This window comes from Trachurus japonicus, chromosome 17 (assembly GCF_045865225.1).
Source record: "Trachurus japonicus isolate A0001 chromosome 17, Traja_1.0".
NCBI classification, from domain to species: domain Eukaryota; kingdom Metazoa; phylum Chordata; class Actinopteri; order Carangiformes; family Carangidae; genus Trachurus; species Trachurus japonicus.
This window is the reverse complement of record NC_140923.1, coordinates 19780281-19799269: the sequence shown is the minus strand read 5'-3', so window position 1 is coordinate 19799269 and position 18989 is coordinate 19780281. Positions and strand designations below refer to the sequence as shown.

Genomic DNA, 18989 nt, shown 5'->3' with positions numbered 1-18989 from the left:
TAAGAAAATAAGAAACCAAATGTCACTGGGTTACAGTCGTGTATTTTTCCTACTGCAGATCATCCCCAGTGTGGTGTGTTGGTACGTGATGATGTGTAGTTCACTCTGTGTGTTTGTAGGGACAAAAGTACGTCTAACCCACTGTCTCTGATTTTCAGGACTCTACTGAAGTGGAAGATTGTATGACTCCATCAGATGTGAGACCCGCACACACACGCCTGCACAAAATCCAGTTCTCTCAAGTTTCCAGTTTAGAGGTTTTTCACTTTCTTCTCGTCTTTCTCATCTCAGATAGCAGAGTGGGAGGAGCAGCAGCTTGATGAAGCAGTGGATTTCAAGAACTGCAAGATTGATCCAGCGCCGTTCCAGCTAGTGGAGCAAACGTCGCTGCATAAGGTAAAATATCAGCAAAAAGCCTTGAACGCACTCAGAAAAATAGTTCATCTCATCATGAATTATGAACCTTAATCAATAAATGCCACACCAAAAATTAGCTAAGCATTTTTTTTTTTCATTCATTTTCCCACCTGGTGAAAAAATGTCAAATTGCACAAACTTGATGCTGGAGTTCACCTTAAAGGAATAGTTCACCAAAAAATGAAATTCAGTCATTAGTGACTCACCCTCATGCTGATGAATACTCCGGAGTAGTTTTTTATTCCTCAAAGTGCATCTGGAGACCCAGGAGGCCGGTTCGTAGTCCAACAAAATCCTTATATGAGTCAATAGCGCCCAACACAAAAAGGTTCATAAAACTACACAAAAACCTTGTCATCTTCCTCCATACTGCTCATCTGCTGCAATCCAAGTGTCCTGAAGAGATATTAGACTTAAAGGGATAGTTCACCCTAGAATGATATTTCGCTCATTATCTACTCACCCTCATGTTGACTAAGGGCTGGAAGAAGTTTCAGAGTCCTCCGTCCCTTCTCTGAGTTACAGGGGGTCTCGGCATAGCAGTGCATGTCCATATAACGGTTGCAAAGGGACACCGGAGCTCTTCGTAAAAAAACACACACAAAAAAACATCCAAATACCTCCATGATGCTCGTATGTAATGTCCGTCTTGTGCTGAAGCCCCAAATTGCGTAATTGTCCCGAAAAAAATTCAATAAGTCTATATTTTAAGCTTGTTTGTAGCGGAAGCTTCTCGAAGCTCCTCTTCCTGGTCCGTCCAAATCTCGCGTGATTTGCGCCGGCGTCAGTGCGGTTACTGCGAATCACGCGAGATTTGGACGGACCAGGAAGAGGAGCTTCGAGAAGCTTCCGCTACAAACAAGCTTAAAATATAGACTTATTTAATTTTTTTCGGGACAATTACGCAATTTGGGGCTTCAGCACAAGACGGACATTACATACGAGCATCATGGAGGTATTTGGATGTTTTTTTGTGTGTGTTTTTTTACGAAGAGCTCCGGTGTCCCTTTGCAACCGTTATATGGACATGCACTGCTATGCCGAGACCCCCTGTAACTCAGAGAAGCCACGGAGGAATCTGAAACTTCTTCCAGCCCTTAGTCAACATGAGGGTGAGTAGATAATGAGCGAAATATCATTCTAGGGTGAACTATCCCTTTAACTCGAAACAATGTCATTTAGGACATTTTTACAAGCAGTCCTGTATTGAATTTGCCTGGGGCACGCTGTCACGTTCAAGCGCGTGAACGTCAGACTGTTTAGGCTGTAAAAATGTCCTAAATGACGTCGTTTTGAGTAAACTCTGGACTATATCCCTTCAGGACACTTGGATTGCAGTGGATGAGCAGTGTGGAGGAATATTTCAAGGTTTTTGTGTGCGTAGTTTTATGGACTTTTTGTGTCGGGCGCTATTGACTCTCATATAAGGATTTCGTTGGACTACGACCCCCCTTCACGGGTCTCCAGATGCACTTTGAGGAATAAAAAACTACTCCGGAGTATTCATCAGCATCGAATTACATTTTTTGGTGAACTATTCCTTTAAAGATAACATAACCTGCGTGACCTCTCTGTCGTCTCGCTGTGTTTTCAACACTGGCATCAGACTAAACTGGACAAACGTGAGGTGTTGGGAACAAAAATAGCTTCAGATTGGCCTTCTCTGGCCTATTTTTATTTACAACTCTCCTAATGTTTTCCTTCACTCTGACCCTGAGGAAAACACAGCAGTCCTGTTGTTTATTACACACACACAAAGCTGTAAACACAGCAAGGCACGAAAGGGAATGATGATTTATTTCATTCCAGTGAACCTGTAACCATTTGGCTGCCTGTCGCCCTCGGATCGGGAGTGCACAACATCAACCTCTGCTCACTCCCCACACACACACTCACCCTTTTTCTGACGATGGGCAAAGGGAAGAGACAGAGCCCCCGTCTTCACGGCTGAATGATTTCACTTTCGCTTTCATTCATCAAACGGTGATGACATTTTGCACACCTTATTTGTTTGGTGTCAGCTCCATTTGCGAAAAACCTCAGCATGTCACATAAATCATAACATACGGGGGGCGGCGGCAGGTTCTGGCTGGTTAGTGTCCGAGGCGTAGCGACAGCAGTGAATGCGTGACTCCGGGACGGCCTAGTAGTCCAGTCATTTTATGAGAAAAGGTTAAACAAATTGCAACAGAAGCAAACTCATCTGATTTTGTATCCTCAGCATGTCCTGAGTGAGGGAAAAAAAGCCCCGAAGAATCCCATTGGGGGAAAGTTTCGAAAAATACCCAAACATATCCCATTCATACGCATAAAACATTTTTTTCACGTGAATAGGGTAAAATTTTTAACCTTTAGATATCTCCATGAAAATTACTGAGTTGATTACTTATATTAAGACAAACAAAAAATGTATTACAAGTTTTTTGAAATTCTTTGTTAACATGAGCAAATTTGTTCAATCTTGTTAACATATTATATGTTAACAAGATTGAACAAGACATTTTCACCTGCTCTACTCAATGTTTAGATCAGGTGTTGTATGTATGCAAATTAGCCATACGTAATTGGATTATGCACTGTTGGCTCATGTCATACCTGCTCTACTAAGGATGTGGCTGTCTTGAAAAATTGCAGTCATCTTGAAATTTAAAGTGGTCAACTTGTTGGTTGACCGATGGAGTCAACTCATTCCAATTTTCATGCCGGTACCACCACAGCAACTTCATATATACATGTGCCGTCAAAACGGTGGAATTTAGGCAAATATATGCAAATTTATGCAAATTTGCTCATGTTAACAAAGAATTTCAAAAAACTTGTAAAACATTTTTTGTTTGTCTTAATGTAAGTAATCAACTCAGTATTTTTCATGGAGATATCTAAAGGTTAAAAATTTTACCCTATACACGTGAAAAATTTTTTTTATATGTGTATAAATGGGATATGTTTGGGTGTTTTTCGAAACTTTCCCCTAATGGGATTCTTCGGGGCTTTTTTTCCCTCACTCAGGACATGCTGAGGATACAAAATCAGTTGAGTTTGCTTCTGTTGCAATTTGTTTAACGTTGACCCCTTTTTGGCCTAAAATTACTGGACTATAGTCCGACGCCGTGGCTCTGTAGTCGGACCCCAGTTATCACAGTTTGCAAAGCTCTGATCCAAAATGCAGATGAACCCGTGACCATGCAGCTCTCCCCCTCCCACAGACTCACACCATCTTCTCTCTGCTGGGGCTGGATCACGCCTACGTGACGAGCATGGGACGCCTGGTGGGAGTGGTCTCTCTCAAAGAGGTGGGTTTCCTTCAGTTATTGATTTTGGTAACACTTTACTTTTACCCCTATCTCTATAATACATTATAACCATACTTATAATGAGTTATAATGCAGTTATAGCCCTGTATAACTATAGTTATAAACACTCATAAATGATCATAACACACTATAAAGCATTTTCTCTTGACTTATAAGGTCAGGTATTATAATACGTTATAATTGTTAGTAACTCGCTGACAATGCCCACATTTATAATGCATTATAAACACTCACTAAGACTTTATAACAATAAACATAACACATTACAGAGCATTATAACTCTATTATAATACTAAGACCTTATAAGCATTATACAATGCTCTATGATGTCTTATGCTTATTGTTATAAAGCCTTATGATAATGAATGAGTGTTTATAATGATAGTTATACACGTTTATAAGACAATTATAACACATTATTACTATATTTATAATGCATTATCGATGTGGTCATTGTCAGCTTATGAGTCATGATAAAATGCTTTATAGTGTGTTATGCTTATTGTTATAAAGCATTATGATAATTGAGTGTTTATAATTATAGTTATACAGGGCTATAACTGCATTACAACTCATTATAAGTATGGTTATAATGTGTTATAGAGATAGGCGTCAAGTAAAGTGTTACCTTGATTTCTGATAGAGTCTGTTTTCCCATAATAAATCTCACCCTGCCTCCACTGGCTGTGCTCTCTTTTCCTTTTTTCCCATGATGCCTGGTTGTGCTCCGCAGCTGCGCAAGGCCATCGAGGGCTCGGTGACGGTCACCGGGGTGAAAGTGCGCCCTCCGCTGGCCAGTTTCCGTGACAGCGGGAACACCACCAGCGTGTCCGAGGTAACCGAACTACACAAGCTGTGCATCCGCCACAGGGGGCTCTCGCTGCCACGGGAACCCAACCCCCCGGAGGACGTGGAGGACCAGCCCGACCTCCAGTACAACGAGATCCCGGTCAACTTCTCGGACCAGACCAACCTGCAGTTTGAAACCAGCCCCGGCGACATCACAAACGAGTCGGAGCTGGGCCTGCAGGAGAGCCCCTCGTTCACCGAGGACCAGTCCGAGTTTACTTTTGACTGCAGCCCCTCCCACACCGAGGAATCGGAGCTGGCCTGTGACTATGACCCCCCGACCCAGACTCCGGAGCCAGACGGCGCGGAGCAGGAACAGGGGAGTCCGCCGTCTCTGAACAAGGACAAATCAGAACCTGAGGGAGAGGGAAGCCCCCCCGCCCACACCCACACCCACACGGAGGATCAATCTGAATGATGTGATCCGCCCGTACTGTCGCCTCATGAATACTGACGTTTCTTACATTTGTAGAGGTCACGCTCACCTCCTCCAAGTCCAGCCTAGATACCTGAGTTTCTAACGTTGTTGTTGTTGTGGTGTGAGAGATTTGAGAGAGCGCGAGAGAGAGCGAGAGAGTGAGCCTGAGTAGATGTGACATTTAGTATTCTACTGTGCAAACGCCTATTTAAGGATAAATCTGGTTTTATTATATATATTTTTATCACTGTCAACAAATCCTGTGAAAAGACCAAAAGCAACAGTGGGTCTGTCTGTCTGTCTGTGTGTCTGTCTGTGCTCCAGCGCTTTTTCTGACAGACCCGCTCAGTCTGTGACTCTCAGCCCTCAGCTCATTCATTCATGAATCTTTTAAACGGGATCGTCTCAGATTTTTTTTACACACGGTGATGTCACTTGTTGTGTCGATGTCTGAATAAAACAACCAGTGATGATGCCACACGGGAGGTTGAGATTTGTTAGTGTAACTAAGCTTTTCTACTATCGACACATTTTACTGACGATGTGAAGCCTCGACGTCTGTATCACTGCACAGAAACCTGCAGGAGAAATTATACGTTTTCATAGTTTTTGGTTTGTAACACTGGTTGATTTGTTAGTATTCCTACCGTCTTGGTTGTTTTGTGATGGATCCACCAAAGTAAAGAGAGACCTCTCCACTTTGGAAACACTTTGATCTTTGATGACTTCTCTTGGATTGGACAATTCAAGGTCAAGTAGTGCATTTATTGGAGAATGTTTATTTAATTGTGGATTAATATACACTTTCTCCTCTAACAAGTGTTTGTAGAAGTAGAACTACCCCAAAGTCTGACAGCTACAGTACAAAGTAAATACATAAACTATAAGAAATAAGAAATGACTCACTCTTCCTTCCTAACATAATGGCTGAATCCATGGCAAATACAAAAGAACATGTAGATTGACAATAATACAAAGCAGCCTCTAGATAAATAAAAATGTGTTGACGTGTATTGACAAAATGTGCATCATTAGTGAGTGTTTCATTTATCCTGTAATGTCTTCAGTTTGGTGATGATGATGTTTTGTTGTGTGGAGCTCTCTGGCACAGAGAAATAAACCAGACCAGGCTTTGGCTGCACAGACAAATACTTCTGGTCTTTTCATGGGATTTAATGGCAATAACAAATATTGAAATATATAATATATAGTGTATGTGTGTGTGTGTGTGAGTGCGTGTGTGTATGTGACCTCACTTTCCATGCCGAAGTAAACCAACTTCAAACTGACTTCAAACATTATAAGGAGAGAAAAAAAACAAAAAAACAAATCACATGCAAATCATGGAGGGTGGTAAATAAAAGGGGCAAATAACAGAGAAGAAAGCACAGCGGTACAAAGACATGGAAAATTATTCTAATGAGCACATCATGGTATGAATTTAAACAACTACCTATTCATTAGCACTGGGCTGACACATCAGAAAGGTTGTTGAATTGTTGGTGTGAAGGTACTATATATATATAGATGTGTTGGTTTTAATGTGAGTGAAAATGAACGGTAATTTAAAGGCAACAATAATCACCATTAATTTGTCCAGACTCCCTTGTTTACAACTCTCTGCGGACTCTGCAGAGTTTCATGTTCCAGCTTATATATATATCGGTATCCACCGTCAGCTCCCAATATCCTCCTATCAGCTGGGATCTATATTCACACGATGACAAAGGCAGCTTCCAAAGGTCCACCAAGCTTAGTACAGTACAGGGCTCCAAATAATGGTGAAGCACATTGTAATTACCATGAATATAATTTTACTGCACATGTAGCCTTGTTTGGCTTTTTAGGGGCTGATTCAATAAGGGCAATGTAGACTGTCGGTCTTGTCGTTTGAACTGCCTCCGCATCTCCTGCTGTGTGACTTTAACTGTGTTTGTGTTTCTAGCATGATAAAAGGAACAACACTTGAGTGACAGGAAGATACCGGCTGTTGTACAGAGCACACAAAACACACACACACACACACACACACATACATACATACATACACACACAAACACACCTACATGCACTGTATGCGGCCTGTAGATATTTACACCTTGATATGTTAGACATATCTTTATGACAGAGTGCATTTAATCCAGCCTGGCCTCTAATGCAACGTTGAGAAATGTAACTACTGTAATGAAGCACACCCACAGAGTTGGAAAACTGTCGTAGAGCAAAGTGTGTGTGTGTGTGTGTGTGAGTCCTTGTTAAGACCTTCAAATGGGTGTAAAAGTATTTTAGCTTCATGCATCGATTATTTTTAATTTTTTGAGCCACATTTCAATCTTATGTGATTTCGCATCAGCGCACCGACCCAGGCTCGTTTTACTTTTTGGTTGTTGGTTTTTTTTTTTGTCTTTGTAAACATTTGTGCAACAATTTATTAACGTCTCAACTTTCTGTTTGCATATAGAATGTGTAGTAGTGCTCGCCATATAAGATAACGTATAAGGAGTTAAATGTAGAGTGTATAAGCTAATTTGCAGCGTATCTAGTTAAGCAATAAGTCTGTAGTATCTCCCTTTATATGGCACTGGCCTGTATATGCTTTGTACATATGAAAATACACGGATGAGATGTTATGTACACGCTCTGTACATAGGAGAATTATGCATTTGAAATCCAACAGCCATTGTTATTTTTCAGAGAACATGAAATTGTTTTTGTACATGAGTGAATGATTAAATTGAAAGGAGAGAAAAAAAACACCTTTAAAAGATGATTAGTGTTTATTCCTCATGTGTTTACTTTGTGTTTGCATGTGCGAGGGGAAAGAAAAAAAAAAAGGACAAAGACTTTTCTTTTTTCAAAAAGAAAAATCATATTTATACATGTAGGACATTCAGATATTCAGTATCAAACATAGCCCGACCCCACACGACACAGCAAGACCCAGAAGAAAACAACACTACAAAATATCCATAGAAAACCAACGCAATAGCAACACATGACTTCACAAAAAATGTACAAAACTCAGTTTGAACAACAGCTTTACATTCTGGTTGAACTCTCCAACATGATTACACACACACACATATATATATATACACATACTGTGTGTGTGCGTATATGTATATATACATTTATACTGTTTACAGCAGCGATTAACAGTGGAGGGAGATCAGTACATGAAAAGGCCTGGAAGAGGAGACAGAAGGCAGTGAGTGGAGGAGACGTGATCAGAGGGAGGACAGGAGAGGAGGAGGAAGTGGTGGAGAGAGAGAGAGAGAGAGAGAGAGAGAGAGAGGAGGTTTACAGTGAAAGCAGAACAGATGATGTCATATCCAGAATCAACACGACTCAAAGAGACATAAAGATGGACGACACATCACATCAAATACTCCTTCTCCTCCTTCTTCTCCTCCTCCTCCTCCTCCACCCCTTCATCCCTCTCCTCCTCCTCGTCGAATGAGGCCACTCCCGAAGACGCCCGGTCGGAGAAGAAGCTCCTGGGGCTGCAGTGCCACACCCTCACCTCGTGAAACACGCTGCCGTCTCCCTCCTCCTCCTCCTCCTCGTCTTCTTCCTCTTCGTCCTCCTCTCCGGGGGACTCGGAGTGCGAGGTGGAGTAGCAGGAGTCGAACCTGCTGCTCCGGCCCCGGGGCCTCCACTCCCCAGGCTTGTGGTGGACGTAGACTTCCTGTGAAGGAGCCGGCTGCTCCTCAGGACAGCCCAGCCTCTCCTCCACCTCCTCCTCCTCCTCCTCCTCCTCCTCCTCCTCCTCCTCCTCCAGGAATGGACTCATGCAGTCACTGGGTAAAGTAGGTGAATCGGTCTGGGATGAATGTGGGTCATTGTGAGATAGAGGCCGTCCACAGAGCAGCAGGCCGCTGCCGCTGCCCAGGGGACGGTCGGAGGGCGGCGCCTCGCCACCATCCGCCTCAGGCCAGCGTGACGCTTCGGTGATAGGACTGGACGTGGCGGCGTCTGAGGGAGGAGCAAAGAGTCAGAACACCTGGAGGAGTGAGTGGGTGATGGGAGGAGATGAGGCGGTTTTTGTCAGTGACGACGCACAACATGAAGATGAAATGAGATGAGGTAAGTAGTACAAAACATTTTGGTGATGAAATTAATAGCTCTTTTTCTACAATCTACCTGGGAAATATTGCACCCCATACATTGGGGCGAGAAAAATATTATTAGCAGCTAGTAAGAAAACCGTAACTCAAAGCTGGCTGCAGACCACACCTCCAGCAGAGTCAGACTGGATCAATATTGTGACCAATATCCAAAATATGGAAAGGATGACCTTTTCGTTAAATCTACAGACTGATAAATATTTGCACTATTGGGAAAAATGGATTGTGTACATGTCCAAAAGAGATGCTCATTGAGCCATCATTGTATTTGTAACATTACCAGTATAACGTTTGAATGAATGTATAGGTGACCAGCTGTTTGTTCTATCTCTTTCTGTATGTTGTCTATGTTCCTTCTATAAAAATAAAGTACAAAAAAAAAGAAAGAAAGAAATGAGATGAGGTGAGGTGAGGTGACACCATGGAGGGCCGAGGAGGAGGTGGATGTTACCTGAGCTCTGGTTGGAGAAGGTGTGGGTCTGTCCATTGCTGTGGTTGTCTTCATCAGTGAAGTCTTCCTCCTCCTCCTCCTCATCATCATCATCGATGGACGCCCAGGCTCTGAGCTTCGCCTCAGCGATGGCAAACTGCTCAGCCACACCTGCAACAAGAGCAACACGGGTGTTAATGCTTCAGTCTCATTACGTAATGCTCAATGACAGCTCGTACTGAAGAAGGGGGTGGGTTTGTCTACATATAAAATTTTGATTTAAATCGATAGATAGATAGATAGATAGATAGATAGATAGATAGATAGATAGATAGATAGATAGATAGATAGATAGATAGATAGATAGATAGATAGATAGATAGATAGATAGATAGATAGATAGATAGATAGAGAATAAGATTGTTATTGTTCTCAATTTCACCAACTGAGTGATGCTTGTTGTGGTTATTCTGCATTGAGACTGACTGTTACACAAAACACTGAGATGTTTGTACAGAGCTGAGCCCTAACTACTGGGTAAGATTATAAGATATTGATGTTCACTTGTTGCTTATTCTGCTAAGACTTCTTATTTACAAGATAGAATTGATTATTGATTGGTTATAATTTTAATATTGACAAGTGGAAAATGGAAAGGTCATAGCCATCTTCCTTACAAGGTAAAAGATTCAATGTGGCCAATAAAAGCAAGATGAAGACATACTGTAAACAGTGTGTAACTGTACAATATAAATATTCAAGACTCAAGAGAGCGGTCAATGGCAGCCTTCATTTTTGTTACTTTTGGGTGGTGGCCGCCCCAGATTCACTGTTGTTACCCCTTGTGCCCCCCACCAGAAAATACTCTGGACCCGCCCCTGGCCATAGGACAGCACCGCCTGATGATGCGGCCGCAAACTGATCATCACCACGGTACAGTGCTGTCGACACAGCAGTAACATGCAGTCATGGGCCCTCACGGCTCTTGGCACATGCGCGGCCAACCCACAGGTGCTGAAGCCCGGACCCAACACAGGGAGAGAGCGAGAGGAACAAATGCCGCTGCCTTTGTTTCTCGCTAGCGGTAACATAGCGGTAGCCATAACCAGAGCGATTGATATAAGGCTCTGGACAGAGCCATAGAGATATAATGTATTATTATTATATATTATATTAGAGATATAACATTAATCGCTCTGGCTCTGGCCATGACTAAACCGGCTGTATGTGTAGCTGCTGGACAATCAACACACGCAACTTCCGTTTAGGGAACTCACCCGTGTACCCTGTACCGAACCGTCCCGTATCGAAACGGTTCAATACAATAATAGGCTATATGTATCGTTACACCCCTGATAGACAGATAGATAGATAGATAGATAGATAGATAGATAGATAGATAGATAGATAGATAGATAGATAGATAGATAGATAGATAGATAGATAGATAGATAGATAGATAGATAGATAGATAGATAGATAGATAGATAGAAGAAAATATGCAGATATCTGCCTTTGTGTCTGAATGAATTTAACAGAGTGAAAGCAGGCTATCTGCCAATATATCAATATCCTATATCAAACACTACATTTGGACATTAATGATTTAGGCCTATAATTTTCCTGTTTTCTTCTTGAATTGGGACAGGATTCAGCACAATTTCCCAAATCATCTTCAAATGGCTCAGTCCAAAATGCAAAAATATTCAGGCTTCACTAATATAAAATAGAGAAAACAGATCATACTGTTTTTTTAAGACACTAGTACCAGCTAATTTAAATCACCGTAGCTTGTTTGAGCATTACAACAGTTAATATAAAATCTGTCTGATGGTTTCAGCTTGAATCAGAGGCTTATTTAAAATATAGAGCAAAAAAAAAAAAAAAAAGTCTGTAGCCTACGTCAGATTTGAGAGAGAGAAAAAAACAGACTTCATAATGAACACACAGAGAGCACCCGACTTCCCTCCTCTTCTCTCTCAACTCTCGCTTTTGATCAAACCAATGCCGATGTCACCGGCGCCAGAGAGGATGAGTCACAGCAAAACAACAGGAGCTGCTGTACCATTGGTGGGCAGCGAAGTGGGCTTTTTTTGGGAGAGTGTCTAATAGGCCACCATCTGCTGCCAAGACAAGCCGTCACCCAAGAGACAGCACGGAGGGCGGGGCGGACCCCTGACATGCAGGAGTTTTAGGGGATTAGGTGCATGACAGAAGGTGGGCGCCGGCCAGGAGATGACGCCCGAGCTAAACCGAGCTCAGTGTAAGAGGATGCACATGCCCCCCCCCACCCCCCCCAGTACACCGCACTGCAGAAAGTCTGCTCAAAGTGTAGAAACTGGATAGAGAACAGTTAAAGGAGAAGTCTGACACTATACACTATATGAGTTCAGTGGTGTGTCATGAGGATTCGAGTCATGTAGGGAGACCGGGGTTGGTTGTCACAGTGCTTATTACAGCCACACTACAGAGCGCTGTGACATGATGTTGATATTAAATTTGAGCCCTGACTTCCTGTTCATTTTGCAATAGTCATTTTGTTGAATGCACACTAAACATTGAGGTGAAGATATATTTTATCATTTTTATGGGTCAGAGTAATTTTTCATGTTTATGTTATTTTTGTAATAACAGCTTACACGTTACTAGTCATTTCACAATAAAACACTCATTAACAAAACAAAAGTGGTAGTTTTTGTTGTAGTCATCTTTTAGCCAGCAAGCTAAAGCTATGTGGAAGTTAGCTTAACATGTTTGTTAAATGGTCAGTTGGGGATGGTTGTCACATATGTGACAATGGCTTTCACAATGAAATAATTTTATAGCACTGCAAATTCTTCCATTTTACTTCTCATTAGATAATTCAGAGAACTGATCACCTGCCTCAGTCTTATTATAATATTGGACATGTAGGCTACCTGTTCTTGGTATGCTGTTTGTTGTTGCCAAATGAGGTAACTTATTCATAATGATTTGATAATTTGATCGTTCTCGGGGCACTGGTGATTATTATAGAGGTGGTATTCATTTCAAAAGTTATTTGGTGTGTCTAGCTTAAAAAACAAGAAAGTTACACATCTTCTTTTAAAATCCTAATATATCACTGAAACCCTATTGAACCTCCACAGGGACAACCAACCCCATACCCTGTGACAACCAACCCCGTGATGTCTTTCATGGTGAATTACTTCTTGTTGCAATATGTTCTAAAGACAAAAAGGGTACCAGTTTCAAGCCAAGACCTTAAGCTTTCATTTAATGTAAGAATTACTGTTCAAAGTTTTTTTGAAGATGAGCAATTCGTACATGAGTAAAAAGTGTGACAACCAACCCCGGTCTCCCCCTACCATAGATATTTGATTGTTTTTTGAGTGTTTGTTGTGTTTGAAAAAATTGCCCCCATAGGTTAGCGTTGTCGTTAGTCGCATTTTTTGCTCCCCCTGACCATCAGGACAACGATTTAGGGGTCAGAAATGCCCGGAATTCTCCTTTAATAACAACATAAAATAATAATTACCTGCAGCGAAGCGCGCCTCCTTCTCTCCTTCGCTCAGGTGGCAGTAGGAGCTGAAGTGGGAGTGGGCGGCCGGTGAGGGGCCCGCAGGTTTGGGCCAACCCTTCCACTCTATGAGGTGTGCGACCCGGCCCTGAGCCAGGGAGGTGGGCTTCGTCACATGGTCCTTCACCGCCTGTGAAATACCTGGACATAGAGAGGTGGAGGTCAGAGTGAGTCTGACGTTGTAGCTTAAGGAATTCAAAACACACACTATTACACACACAAAAAAAAACTGAAAAAACAAAGGTTGTTACCATTCAGGGAGGATCTGGCAAGTGCTGCAAACTCATGGATGCCAACACTTTTCCGTGAGTCTGCTGGAGATTTTCCTGACTTTGGAATCATTTCACTCTCCTCAAGTTTCACCTGCAAGAGAAATTTTAGATTTTTACTCCTTATTTTTGCACTGGTGCATGAAAGGAAAGAAAAGGAAGAAGAAGCTGTGCAGCATTGTCCAGTGATTTGAAACACCGTATCATGTCGCATCAACACACTGAAAGACGGCTGCAGCCTGTTTCCCACATGGAGATACACACACTACTGTTAAAAAAAAGACTCTTTCCTACCTCGTCCTCCAATCTTTCTCTACTCCTGGACCTCAGCCTCTTCATGGTGATGCAGACAGAGATGCTGTGTCACAATGAAGCGTAACCAACACAACTAAAAGCCACAGCTTGGGTTTGACCGCTTTAAACCAACCGCGTGTGCAAAACAAAGCGGCAAAATAGCTATGCCCTAAATTTACTGCACAGATGCTAAAGCCATGGTAAGCCGGTGAAACCAGTTAAAATGGTCAGGGCTGAGGGAGGTGAGGGATGGCGGTGGTGACGGCCCAATGTGCAACTGGGCAAACATATGGCCGGTCTCCAGCTCTGGTAAGCAGCTCCAGTCGGTCAAGCCTGCTCACCCACATGAGCTGCTGATCCCTATTACAAGTGATAGCACTACCTAAGTCCATAACAAACACACATATGGCCTCATATAGCAGCTCTCAAGGGTCGGATGAATCTGTGCCAGAAAACCATAGGAGAGGACTGACATCATTTTTTTTTTTTTTTAGGGCAGGTGAGTATTTCAACAAGCAAGCAACATGTTGCCTGAGCACAAGTCTGAGCACGTGCATGACTTGACTGATATCCTTAAGCAGATTTGCTCCCAAAGCAGCTATAAGAAAGAAGAGGCTCCAGACTGTGGGTGAAGGCTGGTGTGATAAAGTCAAAAGTGACAGTAAATGTGTGTCAGTGGCAAACAGGCCCGACAGTAGAGACCTGGGAGGCAGCGACAGGAAGGTGTGAACAGCTCCCACAGCTCCCAACGCTCCTCAGAGGAGCCGCTAAAACACACACACACACACACACAGACACACACACAGACACCTCTCTGAGCTCTGCAGGTGTCACTCACGCTCAAGACATGACAAACGCAACACATGATGTCGTTGGGGCATGTGGAGCTCTGCACGGCTCCCTCCTGAGACTCAGACAAACAGCAGAGACCGACGCTTTGCCTTTTAAATAATCTTGTGACGGCGGCTGCAGCAGATGTGGATTATATCAGGTCATGAACCAGGCTGCAGCGTTTTGTCAACACCTTTAACCCTCTGGTCGTGACCCCGAGTCCTCACAGCCTGCGTGTGTGTGTGTGTGTGTGTGTGTGACCTCTTTGCTCCTCAAGATGAGCTGACCTTTATTTGAATAATGTGTTGCATCAAGACAAGATGTTCAATTTGAGAACAAACTAAACAATCTTATCTTTTGACCTACTGGAGGTGTGTCAGCCCTCAAGGTTGGAACCACTGCAATGTCAAACAAGAGCAACAGTTAAAAAAAAAGTTTAATTGTTCCATTTTCTCATTTTTTCCAGCATTTCTTTGTTTCAAATAACCATAAATTAAAGATTTTTGTTATTTTTGCCAGTTTATTTGAGAAAATACATGTAAGTCACCTTGAATTCTGGGACACAAATAGATGTTTTGTTTTATTTTTATACAATTTTTTAGAATAATGACTAATTGAATAAAAAAATAAAAGTCAAGTATGAAAATAAATGTAAGTTGTAGCTCTAGTACTCTGAACGACGCTCAGTTTGTTTTGATGGTTGAAGCTGTTTCCACTTGATCTATTTTCCCCACCGCTGCACCTGCTCTGTGGATCTGTTGCTCTTAAAGCCTCACACTTCGCCCTGCTCCTCGCCAGACCTCCCTGCTGCAGCTGACAACTGCTGCTAATTGGCATTAATCACAACTCCACACACACACACAGCAGTGTTTGGTGCTGTAAACAAGTTCCCCCCTTGTATCCTGAGGTGTTTGGGGTCATTTTGTCCACTCCTCCCCTCCCTCCCTCCCTCCCTCCCTCCTTCTCCTCCTTCTCCTGCAGCAGGCAGCCGGCTGTTAAACATGATGTTACTGAGACATCTCTTCGTCTTCTTCTTCGTCTTCTTCACACCTCCAGAGTGAGTGCTGTCTGTGACCTATAGGACCAACAAGTGGGATGAAGTGAAGTCTGTGCAGCAGCAGCAGCAGCAGCACATCTCCAGTCTGTGTCTGGTGTGTGTGTGAGTGCAGGAAGCTGCAGTGCTCATGTGATGTGATGTGATGTGTGTGTGTGTGTGTGTGTGTGTGTGTTTTTCTTTTTTCTTTCTTTCTGGAAATGGTGCATTCAAGCAACAGAAGAAGCGGTTGAATAACACATCACCCCGCCATTGATGGGTGCAGGCCTGTATCCTGCAATTACTGAAGAGGGGGGGTGTAGAAGAGGAGGGGGGGGGGGTGTAGATAGCGCACGACAAGCAGCGATGCAGCAGCGGGTCTCCTGGCAACAACCTCTTAAGTCTCCATCTGCATACCAATAGCTCCATCCATACAGTACATAGCCTACATACCTGCATCGGATAAACACCACGGAAATACCAACAGCCACCTCCCCCCCCTCCCACCCCCCCTCCCTCAACACCTTCTCCACTTTCGCTCCTGCTTTATGCATGTACCCCCACAGCTCTGATGGCTCCCCTCCTCTCTCCTCCTCTTCCTCCTCCTCCTCCTCTTCTTCACCTACCTGGAAGTCGGACTCATCGTTCTGCGCTTTAATTGTCTCTGATCCGATCAACAGATAAAACCGCGTCCTCCTCCTCCTCCTGCTCCTCCTCCTCCTCCTCCTCCTCCTCCTGCTCCTGCTGCTCCTCCTGCAGCACCACCAGCAGCAGCAGCAGCAGCAGAGGGGCTCCGGCTCCGGCTCCGGCTCCGGCTCCTCCGCAGCTCGGCGTTAATGCCACTCCGTCGCCGCGAGCATCCTCCCAACTCCGGCAGCATCACATCTCCCCCTCGGCCGCGCACGCACCATTTGTTGCTGCTCGGTTATATGGGTTACATAGGCTGTCCAACTGTCTCCCGATGGCGAGCGTCATCAACGCAAGGCGGTGTCACCTCCCATCCCATCCTATCCCACCTCTCCACCCCCCCCCCCCCCCTCCATGCGGTCAACATCAAGACACAGCGACCTGCCGCTTTGCTCCTAGAAAGTGCTGCAGATTATTTTTTTTAAATGATTATATAGGCTACACTTTTCAGCCGCAGGCAGGGCCGGCTCTAGGATTTTGGTGGCCCCCTAAACAAGATTTTTGTTTGTGGCCCACTCTAAGCGCAAACACCAAATCACTGGTTAAAACTGAATACAGACGTGTTTATGCCCTCTGAGGTTTGAGGCCATTTTCTCGACTTTTACATATTTTCTTAAATTGATCTTTTTAAGATACCTGCAGATGTAACAATACTCAAGTGTTTTAGTATGTCTAAATATTAGAACCTCCGCTGTAAGCACACTGAGGCCAATTTGTCCTAGAACACTGTATAAATAAATAATTTAGGCCAAATGCTGGAAATTTGAGGTCTGCTTTTTGAAAAAAATTCAAATCCCTTGTGAAAACACACCTTCAGTCTTGAGAATGAACTGTTTTGGTGCTTGAAATAGGATATGAATACAGTAATAGATAAGTGTAGAAAACAAGTCTAAAATGAAATTTTGTAAGATGCACAAATGTTGTCATTCTGCCATTCTATACCAAATGTCTCAAATGTGAGATAAAAGAAGCTGAATATTGACTTCAAATTACATATAAAGCTCGTGCGTGCAGACCTCAGGATGTTTAAATGACTTGAATGAACCCCGGTACCTTTCTGATCATGTGGCCCCCCACCTAACGGTTGTGGCCCTAAACAACCGCATAGAGTGTTTATGCCAGGGGCCGTCCCTGGCCGCAGGTCTGTGGTGGTCGACAAAGTCAGCGTGGACATTTGCTGCCGCTGTCTCATGTCACCAAAATCAAAATATAGGCTACAAAGCTGAAATGCAATCACATTGACCACATTTATTTTATTCAGTTGTGTTAACCCGTAGCCTAATGCAGTGGTTTTCAAAGTGGGGACCGGGGCCCGCTGGGGGGCTGCCTGGGGGTGCTATAGGGGGTCCTCAGCAAATTGGGAGTGAAGATGAGAAAAAATGCAATAACAAAATAAAATCAAATGGTTATATTTTGAGAATTATTATTAAATATAATTTACAGTAGCTAATATAACATTGAAACCTTATTTGCCGGCATGCTCATCTTTCTATTTGCTTGCCAGTCAAAATATAATTCCTGACATCATAAACTGTGATGACCTGGCAGTTTGTGCCTGACATCAAGCCTCAATCTCGGTGGGTTTGCAAAATGGGTCCGCGGCCAGAAGTGAATGCTATTTGGGGGACTTTGGCATGGAAAAGTCTGGGAACCCCTGACGTGTGTAACAGCACAGTGGAAAAGTGGTTTAACAGGACCCTGGACCCAGACCTCCATGTGGCCTCTGTACGCCCACATCCGCTGTGTTTATTAGATGGCAGCATAAGCATCAACCTGATCCTGCATGAGGCTCTGTCCTCCAGAGGTAACTAGATGTTTCCTTTATCGGTCTGTATTCCTCGGTGCATCATGTCTCCCCCGCAGGAACTTCTTCAACAATCAGTTGTGTTTATGTTTGTGGAGTTTGGAGCTCAGCTTGGCCTGGTTTGTGTGACCTTGGGTCTTTAAAACACAAACGACACTGGACCAGAGGAACCTTTTAGCGCCTGAAGACAAGAATCTGGAACTTAAACTTACTATGTGTTTTTTGTGTGTGTGTGCGTTTAATATAATGACTGCAGATTAATGTGTCCTGCAGTCGACCCAGGGTCAGATAATGTTGGACCAGTCAATTAACCAAAAGGAATTAATGGTTTCCTTGATCAGTGGTTTTAGCTTCTCAATTGTGATGATCTTCTTAGTTTTAATTGAGCATTAATGGGTATTTGAAGTTGCCACCTTGAGCTCAAACAAAAATAAAAGACTGTTAGCACAGAGGTCACAGTCAGCCGTGCACATGTAGGTGAACAAGAAACACAAATACTGAAACCAACAGGAGAAAAACAAACATCCAAATTCAATCGTTCCTCTCCCGATAGAGGACCTTTAAGATCTCCGACCTTCACCGGGGGTTCGTCCGCTGGGACTGAATGAATGTAGCCGACAGTGGTGACGCTGCAGGTTTGTGACAGAGACTGTATTTAATGTAGGTTTGTTGAAAGTCATGGCTGATACCCGATCAAGTCAGTATCAGACTGATGAGTCCCCCCCAATAACCAGCCATAACCACATCTTACACAACTGGAAAACATCTGGGACAGCCGACATGTTTCAGACAGACTTTTACAAAACTCTGCTCAGCAACTTAATAAGTCCTTTATTTGCAATGTTCCGTTACCTCATCTTTCCAGTTTCCGATGCAAAAGAAGCAATAATTTCTTAAATAAAGAAAGCAAAAAAATATTTACAAAATTCCAATAAAACTAATAATCAATGGATTATC

General features: G+C 43.2%; 2 protein-coding genes across 8 annotated transcripts in view; one reads left to right on the top strand and one right to left on the bottom strand.

Moving 5' to 3' along the window:
* The window catches only part of clcn2a (chloride channel, voltage-sensitive 2a), a 48819-nt gene extending 42556 nt beyond the window's left edge, over positions 1–6263 (top strand). For all 6 annotated transcript variants that reach the window (XM_085805084.1, XM_085805083.1, XM_085805082.1 and 3 more), the window contains 4 exons: positions 159–197; positions 292–396; positions 3624–3710; positions 4465–6263. In XM_085805084.1, the coding sequence (XP_085661210.1) occupies positions 159–197; positions 292–396; positions 3624–3710; positions 4465–4998 (765 nt within the window). In that variant the 3' untranslated portion in view covers positions 4999–6263. The remainder of the gene's footprint in view (positions 1–158; positions 198–291; positions 397–3623; positions 3711–4464) is intronic.
* Positions 6264–7459: 1196 nt separating this feature from the next.
* Positions 7460–16248, bottom strand: fam131aa (family with sequence similarity 131 member Aa). Of its 2 annotated transcripts, none has more exons than XM_085805079.1 (5): positions 16168–16248; positions 13366–13477; positions 13073–13255; positions 9577–9726; positions 7460–8973 (listed from the first exon to the last, which is right to left on the bottom strand). In XM_085805079.1, exons 2-5 carry the CDS (start codon positions 13454–13456, stop codon positions 8375–8377), a joined length of 1023 nt encoding a protein of 340 aa, XP_085661205.1. In that variant the 5' UTR covers positions 13457–13477; positions 16168–16248; the 3' UTR covers positions 7460–8374. The 2 variants fall into 2 exon arrangements, with proteins under 2 accessions (XP_085661205.1, XP_085661204.1); XM_085805078.1 differs by lacking the exon at positions 16168–16248 and adding an exon at positions 13678–13727.
* Between the last annotated feature and the right edge of the window lie 2741 nt (positions 16249–18989).

What these genes read in the sequence shown, in the direction of transcription:
- fam131aa (XM_085805078.1), bottom strand. Translation starts at nt 13,722, where the DNA reads ATGAAGAGGCTGAGGTCCAGGAGTAGAGAAAGATTGGAGGACGAG. An exon ending in TGCCAGATCCTCCCTGAATG is followed by an intron (nt 13,256 to 13,365) that starts GTAACAACCTTT and finishes CTCTATGTCCAG; the next exon opens with GTATTTCACAGGCGGTGAAG. An exon ending in GGAGGCGCGCTTCGCTGCAG is followed by an intron (nt 9,727 to 13,072) that starts GTAATTATTATT and finishes CTCTTGTTGCAG; the next exon opens with GTGTGGCTGAGCAGTTTGCC.